At 44.2% G+C, this 10,201-nt stretch overlaps 1 protein-coding gene across 1 annotated transcript; it reads left to right on the top strand.

Annotated features, from left to right (window-relative positions):
• The first annotated feature begins 2,273 nt into the window (after nucleotides 1–2,273).
• LOC119363449 lies at nucleotides 2,274–9,397 on the top strand. Its single transcript, XM_037628802.1, has 2 exons — nucleotides 2,274–5,082; nucleotides 8,933–9,397. The coding sequence occupies exon 1, from the start codon at nucleotides 3,448–3,450 to the stop codon at nucleotides 5,059–5,061; it is 1,614 nt and encodes a 537-aa protein (XP_037484699.1). The 5' UTR covers nucleotides 2,274–3,447; the 3' UTR covers nucleotides 5,062–5,082; nucleotides 8,933–9,397.
• The last annotated feature ends 804 nt before the right edge of the window (nucleotides 9,398–10,201 follow it).

Genomic DNA, 10,201 nt, shown 5'->3' on the forward strand with positions numbered 1-10,201 from the left:
AGGGATGGAGCTGGACTGCGGGCTGAGGAGAGGCTATTTAAGGTAGAGGGGGAGGCGCAGGATGCAGGTCGCAAGGATCTAGTGTGGCACGGTCTTCCTTGTCAACATCTCCCCTCCCAAAGCGGGATTCCTTCCCTGGCTTAAGCGTGTCCTCTGCCAGCGACTTGGTATCACGGCTGCTCGGTTCGCCGCCTGCACTGCGGGCATCGTCTTCGTGGTGTTCCAGCACGAGGCCGACCAGTTCGCTGCCATGCGCGCCAGCCCGCTCGTGGTGGTGGGGCGCACGGTCCACATCCTCCCCCACAATGCGGGGGACAACGCGTTCTCCTTCTCCTTTCGTCACATGGTTACTCTCTCTCTTAAGTAGATGCCGCTCGAGCTCTAGAACCGCCGGGGCGTGGCTGCTAGCGTCGCCGGTTTTGCCAGCCTGCTCCGGGTTGAGCACGCCTGCCTCTACGGCAGCGACTTCTCCAGCATTTTCGTCCTTGCCAAGGTTGAAGCCCTGCAGCACATCCCGCACCATCTGATCTTCCACCGTGTTAATGGTGTACCACTTCGTTCCGGACAAACCATATCCTCAAGAGAGTCATCAACATCATGCATCTTGCAATATGATCTAACGGCTCCAGTGTGTGAAGTAGCCATTCTTTTCCTGTTTCTTTAATTGAATGCATCTCCGCCAAGGTCCAAACCGTAGCCATCTTTGCATAGAACCGCCTGCCACCAGGGCTGCGTGGGCGGCGAAACGCTACCCATGATCGGTTGGCTGAAGAGAATGATTTCCCTTTTTGTATACATTAGGAATATTTTTATGTAGACAGTTAACATATTTTTCTGTATACATTATTTTAATGTGTAATGAACGCTTTTAAAAGAAGTAAAAAAGAAAGAAAAAAGCAATAGAAAAAATAAAAGAGGAAAAGAAAAAAAATGCTCTATAAAACCAAATATGTGCATACATGTTTTAGATGTTGGACGCATATAGACGCGTACGCTAGGCCTGACCCATGTCGAGGGCACTGCATGCGAGGTGTGGGACTATAGTGATTAGCTGGTCAGACTGAGATTTGTATGAGTCACGTGTTTGAGAGAATTTTGAAAGGAATTTTTTTGTTTTAGAATTGGTACAGGAGGCATGAATGTGTGTGTGGTCCTGGCTTTTTCTCAGAAGAATTTAGTGGTCTGCGGCCTTGTACTGCTACGCCTTGAGGAAAAAAAATTCCAATTGATTACTCGGAAAATAAACTAACTGATTTGGTCTAAAACCACAATGGATCCACGAACATTATGTAAAGTACCATCGCATTAGAGATGGAGGGACAGACGGCATACGCAAGAAACACTCTATGTATTAGCTAGTGAGAAAAATCCCTGCAAAAGGAAAAAAAATAGGAAGAGATATGTATAGTGTACAGATATTCTTCGCAAAAGAAAGTGTACAGATACAAATATATAGATAGATATAGATATAGATTATATATTCAATATATGAAGAAAAACATTTCTGTTGAGTTTTTTTAAAAAAAGAGGTCAGGCCCCGGCCTCTGCATCGGAACGATGCACACGGCCATATTATTAATAATAAGCAAAGTGTTCTGCAAAAGTCTTCAGGTCTCAAAAGTAAAGAAGCTCACAAAGAGCAAAAGCAACATGACAGAAAAGCCACAACCGTCAGGCAAAAATATAAGATAGGAACTAAACACATATCCTATTACATGACCGCCATCCAAACCGGTTGAAAATATCCCGAGCTACCGTCTCCCATCGGATAGATCCAATAACCAAACGCTCCCTGACCTCCGTCGGAGTGAGTAACGACCACATACGGATGCATGTATGGCCCGGAAGATAACCTGCAACAAATGAATTTTTATTGTTCTGTTAAAAACCAAATTGTTTCTGCAGTTCCAGACTGCCCATAATAAAGCACATACTCCTACACGAATATGTCTCGTAGTTTCGAAATCTAACCCATCTAACCACGTCCCAAATAACATGTTGATGGTATTCGGATGCTAGATTTCTGTTGAGTTCCTTGCATCAAGGAATTGATCGAAATGCCTAGCAAGTTGGTGTACGACATGTTAGAGGGCGATTGTTACCCTAATCTATTAGAGTCTCACTGAAGCGAAATATAATTGCAATGGAAGACCAATTAGATTGAATTGGTCAAAAAGTAACTTTTATTGGATCTATGCTTGCTTTAAGGGTCTTCCCTTTTCTTTATAGTACATATAGTGTGAAACTAAAAGGGTCCGCCTGGTCAATAAGTGTCCCACCTCACCTCACCTCCATGACCGCGTCTTCCACCTCACCTCCCACTCCCCCCACCGCCGATCGCCACTTTCTCCGCACGAACTACGCCGACGGCGAGCTCTCGGAGGCGACGAGCGCTCGGCCCCGCTTGCTCGATCGCTCAGGCCTAGGAATCGGTTTGGGAATCGTGCTCAACGACCCAGATCTGATTAGGGATGAGCGAAACACCGAGGGGTCGGGGGGCATCGACAGAAGATTTGGAGGCGCTCCTGAAGACGGCGAACAGGCTGGAGAAGGCGGCGGTAAGGGCGGCGGAGAAGGCGAGGAATGCGAAGCTGGTCCTCGTCGAGCAGATTCTGGCGAGGGTGACAGAGGAAGAGAGCGAGCGATTATTTCGATTGGGCTCAACTCTAGAGCCGGAGCAGGTGCTGGATTGGGTGGCAGAGGAAGCCGCGTTGACATCGAGGATTCAGAGGGCGAGATGGAGATTATTCCGGCGAGACCCCTGGTAAGCTCTGGGCAACTGGGGGAGGTGTTGATTGGAGAGGTCTCCGTTCAGTTGGTTCGATTGGAACCACGAGCAAGCTCTCCCTGTCGTCCCTCCCCGTTCCGGGCGTCTCCGGCGAGGGCACGAGCTTGCAGGCGAGCAGCTGCGGTGCGGGATTCGGCCAGAGCTGCTGGTCGGTGGGCCCCGGGTGTCAGCGTGGGGGAGCAGAAGACGGGAGTGGGAGACTGTTTTCGACAGGAGAAAGCACACTCTCAAAAACTGCTTTCTCAGGATGGTGAGGAGGTAGTTGAGGTATTTGGGCAGCTGTGGTCTGTGCCGTCTCCAAGAAAGGCTAGGGTTCCGCCACCAGGAGGGGGCTGGTCTAGATTCGCAAGGACCTCTTCCTCTCCAAAAAATTCACACCAGAAGATTGCTATCCTGTGAGAGTGAGAGGGAGACAGATCCAGGCGAAGAAGATCAGCTTCTCGAAGGAGTTGTGGCGGGGCGGTGCTATTCGGGCGACCTACGCTGCGGTGGTCAAGGGCATGGCAGGCAACAGGGGTGGGGGTCGCCGTGGTGGAGGAGGTGGTACTGGCCGTGGAGAGGGGCCTCGCCCGAGCGGTCAGGTACACACTCAAAACCCTGGTCAGACCCCGAGCTAATCTGGTGGCCTGAATCCACAAGGGCCGCCACCGTTGCAGCAGATGCATCCAGGTAACTTCCAAAATATGCAACAATTTGGGGGAGCTAGCAACTTACAAGGGATGCCTCCTTGGCATGGGATGCAATTTCCTCAGTTCAATCAGTGGCCTCAGCAATACTTGCCTGGTTTGCCTAGCTTGCCTGTGATACACCAACAACAACAGCAGATGCCAATTATGCACCATCAGCAGCAGCAGATGCAGTTTGGTCACGCCCCAGAGCAGATGCAACCTGGTAATCAGATGCAAGGATTTGGAGAGGGGCAGTCTAGCACTCACCAACAGATTTCTCAAAACCAAGAGAAGAGGAAAAGCAAGAGCTTCTCCCAGAAAGAGGTGCAAAGGAAATCTGGAGATGACAAGTCTGAAAGCTCTCAGAGCAGGAATGAGGAAGTGGTGGTCAACTATGATCCAAAAATGAGAGATGTTATATGCTATAACTGTGGAGAACCAGCACACTTTGTGGGAACATGTCCAGTGCCCAAAAAGTGTTTCATCTGTCACAAACCAGGGCACCATATGGACAACTATTTGGAATGGTACAAACCGCAAGCTACTGCTCAATACTTTGGCAGTGCTAATGCAGGGCTAGGTTTCTTTCACATTGAATCATATGGCAAAGAGGCTGTTAAATGGCTAAATATGTCCAATGTTTGTGTGGCTGTTATTGAAGAAGGGTCCATCACAACACAAGAGCTGAAGAACAATTTCTCTGAGATATGGAAAACTAACTGGCCATGGCAGGTGAGGCAGTTGACTGAGAAGAGGTTCCTAGTTAGGTTCCCACCTCACAAAAAGGTAAAAGATTTGGTAGAGCTACCCTCCATTAGTCTCAGAAAGAAAGGGGTGACAGTTTCTTTTGAAAAGTGGGATGGAGAGGAGGTGGCCTATGCTGAATTGCAAGAGGTGTGGGTAACCATGATTGGGATCCCTGTCAACAAACTCACTTGGAAAGTAATCTCTCAGATCACTTACATCTTGGGCGCCTTGATTAATGTGGACTGGCATGAGATATTTAGAAGTTTCTATGAAAAGGTTAAAGTGCAGGTAGCTGTAAGGGACATATCAAAGATCCCTACAGAAAGGCTGGTAGAGATTGACAAGGAACTGTTTCTTATTTGTTTCCTTGTTGACATAGCTCCAGTTGCTGGAAGTGTGAACCCAAGTAATAGTGGTGAAGAAAAATCAGATGATGACCTATTGGAGGGGAGTCCTGAAAGAGACATGCAAATGCAAGGCCCCAAAGACATGGAAACTGACAAGAGCAAAAACCCCAAGTCTGGGGGCCCACCCCAAAATTCACAAAAAGCTCCCACTAAGTCCAAGACCCCTGTGGAACTGGTGAATTCACTAGAAAAAAGGGTGCAAAGTGCAATACTGAGTCTGCAAAATGACTCTCACATGAAGAAGACTGTGGAGAAGAAAAACCCTGAAGACAACATTGCTATTCAACTGCTGGACCAATTTGATGAAGAGTCTGATGGAGATGAGGCCACTTTGGAGGTGCCAAAACCACAAAAGCACAAATGGTGGCCTGTGGTGGCACCTAGAGTGAGCACAGAATCAAAAGAGATGGGAGGAATGCTATTCAAAAGGCTGAAGACCTCAGAAAGCTAAAAGATCTAGAAGTTCCTAAAGGTAATGTTAATCATAACTCCTTTTCTGCTTTTAATGATGAAGAGTTAATCTTGAAAGCTAGAAAAGCTGGACTAAAATTAGGAGATAATGATGGTGTTATATCTCACAGTATTCAAACTATGAGGCAAATGGAGGATAGCAGGCTATCTGCATTCAAAGACAATCACCCAGAGTGTTTCCTCCCTGCCAATTTAGACTTGAATCTTGAAGAGATTAGATTAGATTTGTCTGAGAAAACAGCCCCATGATGTGATCTCAGTAGAGACCACCCTGGAAATGCCCCTACTTGGGCTGAGGTTGTCTCAGGTAGAAAAAGTAGTTGTAGAAAACTAGAATTTATTAATGGTAGTTAGCTTATTTTGGAATGCCAGAGGCCTTAATAAGCCTGAAAAACTTAAAGCTGTGGGTAAGCTCATTAGGGATACCCATGCTGACTTAATAGGTTTTTCTGAAACTAAGAAAGAATCCTTTGATGATTTCCAAATTTCATGTTTTGATCCTCAGGGTAGATATTCTTGGCATTGGCAGCCTGCTATTGGCACTGCTGGTGGCATAATAATAGGGGTCAATAATGATGATTTTGATATTGTTTCTGTTGATATATAAGATTTTTCTATTTCTTGTATCCTTAAGGATAAAAAGAATAATATTGTGTGGAGAGTTATATCTGTTTATGGGTCAGCTTATGATAATCTCAAACTAGAGTTCATCAATGAGCTACATAATGTAGTTGATTCCTGGTTGGGGCCCACTATTATTGGTGGGGACTTCAATTTGGTTAGAAGCATTGAGGAGAAAAGCTCTGGAAATGTTAACTTGCATTGGGTTACCCTGTTTAATGACTTGGTCAATAAATATGGGTTAGTAGAACTTAAACCATATAATAGGAAGTTTACTTGGGCCAATAATCAGGATAAGCTGGTTATGGCTAGTATTGACAAGGTGTTCATTACTACCTGTTGGGAAACTATTTTCCCAGTTGTTCAACTCACAGCTCTTCCTAGAGTGGGTAGTGACCACACCCCTCTAGTGGTAGATACTGGTGCTATCCAACCACCAAAGAACAAACAATTTAGGTTTGAAAAATGGTGGTTGGAAGTTGTAGGTTTTGATGACATGGTTAAAAAATGCTGGAACTCTCCATGTCCTATTAAGGACCCTTTAGATAGATGGCAATATAAGATCAGATTACTGAGGAAGATGTGTAAAGGCTGGAATGCCAATTATGAGGCTGACCAGAATAGAAATAAACAGCAGTTGGTGGCTGAATATGACCTACTAGATATAGAGTTGGAGTCTAAAACTCTCTCCCCACCTTCTAAGGTCAGGATGGACAAAATTGCCTCTGAGCTTCAAAGAATATGGAGACTGGAGGAAATTAAGTCCAGACAAAGGTCCAGGGAGAGAAATATCTTAGAGGGGGGGGTAGGAATACTGCCTATTTTCAGGCTATTGCAAATCATAGGAGGAGGAAGAAGCAGATTAGTATGTTGGTTGGTCCTAATGGCCCTGTAGAAACCAATAAAGATATTATGGATATTGCTGTAGATTATTACAAGAAGCTTTTTGGCAGAGAGGATACCTTAGACATTTCTCTAGATGATGAATTTTGGGATCCTTCTGAAAAAGTTTCTGATGAACATAATAAGGTTCTAGATGCTGATATTACTGAAGAGGATGTTAGGAAAGCTGTTTTTGGTTCTTATGTGAAGGGGCACCTGGCCCTGATGGATTTCCCTTCCTCTTCTATCAGCACTTCTGGACAACCATTAAGGATGATTTTATGTTAATGGTGGATGCCTGGAATAATAATTCCTTGGATCTTTTTAGATTAAATTTCTCTTTATTAAGACTCATTCCAAAAGAACCTGGGGCTGATACTATTCAAAAATTTAGGCCTATTGCTTTGTCCAATTGTAGCTTTAAGATTTTTGCTAAGTGTGTGGCCAATCAACTGGGTGATGTTGGAGATGAGATTATTTCACAAAACCAAACTGCTTTTATTAAAGGTAGATTTATTGTGGAAAGTGTGGTATCAGCTCATGAGATTATTCATGCTGCTGTAATTCACAATAAAGAAGGTTTTGTTTTTAAGTTAGATTATGAGAAAGCCTATGATAGAGTTAGCAAGGAATTCCTCCTGAAAGCTATGTACCAAAGGGGTTTTAGCCCTAGATGGATGGAGAGAGTTAAGTCCATTTTGTTTAAAGGTTCATTGGGTGTTAGGATTAATGATTGTAATAGTGATTTTTTGAGACCTTTAAAGGGGTGAGACAGGGGGATCCTGCCTCCCCCATGCTTTTTAACCTGGTGGCTGATATTTTTAGTATAATGCTCAATAAAGCAGCTAGGAATAGCCTAATATCAGGGTTTATGACTAATGTCTTCCCTCAAGGGGTGACAAGTTTGCAGTATGCAGATGACACCCTACTTTTTATTGATAATAACTTGGTCTCAGCCAAAAACCTGAAGTGGCTTCTTTCTTGTTTTGAGCATATGTCTGGACTTAGAATTAATTTTCACAAATGTGATTTGATTCCTATCCATGTCCATGAGGAGGATGCTCAAAAGGTGGCTATATCCTTATCATGTGGTTTGGGAGCTTTCCCCTTAAAATACCTAGGTTTCCCTCTTCATTACACCAAGCTCAGGAGAGAAGACCTGCAGCCTGTGGTTGATAAGGTGCTGAAAAAAGCTGCTGGTTGGAGAGGTAGATTGCTAGGATATGAGAAGAAATTGGTGCTAGTACAATCATGTCTAGCTAGTATTCCCACTTATCTTATGAGCATGATCAAATTCCCCAAGTGGGCAATTAACTTGATCAACTCCCAGATGGCTCATTGTTTTTGGGATAATTATGAAGGTCACCATAGATATCATCTTGCCAACTGGGGGCTGGTAACTCAGAAAAAGCAATATGGGGGCCTGGGGGTCCCTAATATTGCTGAGATGAACCTGAGCTTACTAGCATCCTGGGTTTATAAGTTTCATGCTAGTGGTAATAAGATTTGGAAACAGATTATTGATTCCAAATATAGAGCGAATAATCCTAACATTTTCTCTTGCCCTGATATTAACACATCCCCCTTTTGGAAAGGGGTCTTGTGGGCTGCTAAAGCAGCTAAGCATGGGTATCAATGGAAAGTGGGCAATGGGAAGAGAGTTAAATTCTTGGAAGATCACTGGTTTGGGTCTTGTAGCTTGGCCATCCAGTTTTTGGATTTCTATGTGATAGCTAATGAGCATAATCAGACGGTGGCTGACCTTTGGGATGGAGTTAACCTGAAAAATTAAATTTAGGAGATGTGTGGACAACAGGTTGCTTCTCCTTTGGTATGACTTATTAAGCATTTTGTAAACCACTATGTTTAGCGATGAAGATGATGCTCTAATCTGAAAATTAGAGTCCAATGGTGTATATTCAGTTAGTTCTATGTATGCCATGGTCAATTTTAGGGGGATTAGCCAAGTCCATATTCCTGATATGTGGAAAATTCATGTCCCTCCTAACATCCATATTTTTCTGTGGCTGTTGGCTCACAATAAGATGTTGGTGAGGGATAACCTCAGTAAGAGACAACATTTAGATGGCTTGTCTTGTCTGTTCTGTTCTGAAGGTGAAAATATCAATCATTTGTTCTTTGAGTGTGTTGTTGCTCTGGAAATCTGGAGAATTATTCACTCCATTATAAATTGCCTCCCCTTACCTATGCTAAATAGGGTAGCAGAAATGTGGGGACAATATAATAAACTACAAGCTGAGAATATTGTCATTTCAGCTGTCCTCTGGGCTATCTGGAGATGCAGAAATGACATGTGTTTTAACAACACATGTTGGATGGGTGTGCAGGTGGTGCTGGGGAGAATTGCAGGATACTGCAACTCCTGGAAGATCCTATGCAAAGGAAATGTAAAAGAGCGCGTGGAGATGTTCACTGCGGCTATATGGGAGGAGGCAAGAAAACCACCGCTGCTGCTCTGGCCAGAGCCAGGCTGAAGAAGAACGAGCTCTGGCGGCTGTACTCTCTGCAAAAGATGGGTGGCTTGGTGGGCATGGAGGAGAGCCTGTTCCATGGAGAGCTGATGTGGCCTCCTGTCTCATCTTAAAATGTCCAGTAGCTAGTTTATGTTTTAGCGTGTTTTATCCAAACTGTTGTTTTATTGCCTAGGTTCGGCGTTGCTGTTTTGCTCTGCAAAAATGTTGCCGGAGAGATACTCAATATCCTCCCGCGGTCTGTAATATGTTGTACTCGGTGTGTTTCATTTTCTATGGAAATGGAACAGGGGCGGGGCTGCCCTTTTCTTCTAAAAAAAATATAGTGTGAAACTGTGTTTTTTGTGGAGCTCCGGCATGGTGTCATTTGTTCGGGAGACACATGAGTTGACCGAAGCTCAATGCGAGCTTAAGAGTCTACTGGACTGAAATCCAATGCCTTCTGACTACTTCACACTAGATTTCAGCAGAGTTATCATCCAGAAAAGGCAAGCTTTCTAGAAAGTACCTCTTTTTACTGCTTAGTCACACTGCTTAATTAAAAACACAACAAGAATTATGGAACGAAGGAAGTACTCGAAATAACCGTTCAAATATTGATTCCGCATTTACCAGCTTATTTCAGCGGTGAGATGAAGTTACAAGCAATTGCATAAGTGAGATGCATGTGTGTGATTGTAACTTACGTATGGTAGGAGAAAAGGCCTTTGAGCTTTGGGCATGACAAAGGTGGTCTCATGCATCTTTCTATAAAGAGAAGAAAGAGAAGCTCACAAAGCTGACGCTGCATCTGTGAACAGAATCCTTGTGCATCAGACTCGGAAAGCTACTGATTGGGATCCTCATGACTTTGTCAGGGAGCTATCACTTGGTACTACTAATGCGCGTTCCCTGTTACACGTACCAAACGGTAATCATTTAACGCATGACTGTTGGAACATAGATCGACCACATAAAAACTCCAACACACGCGTGCGCAAAAATACTTTTACCAAAGATAGCTCTTGCGCCTCTCTTTTTGTTCAAACTCACGGTCGGCTAAGACCACTGTACAAGTCTGACTCAAGTTCCTACTGACTTGCACAGACATAGCTGAAGATTATTCTAACGATCTCCTTTTAATAT

The sequence above is a fragment of the Triticum dicoccoides genome, chromosome 2B, assembly GCF_002162155.2.
Source record: "Triticum dicoccoides isolate Atlit2015 ecotype Zavitan chromosome 2B, WEW_v2.0, whole genome shotgun sequence".
Classification (NCBI taxonomy): domain Eukaryota; kingdom Viridiplantae; phylum Streptophyta; class Magnoliopsida; order Poales; family Poaceae; genus Triticum; species Triticum dicoccoides.

Bases quoted from the DNA above. Each gene is read 5' to 3' on its own strand.
- LOC119363449 (XM_037628802.1), top strand. From the start codon at position 3,448: ATGCATCCAGGTAACTTCCAAAATATGCAACAATTTGGGGGAGCTAGC.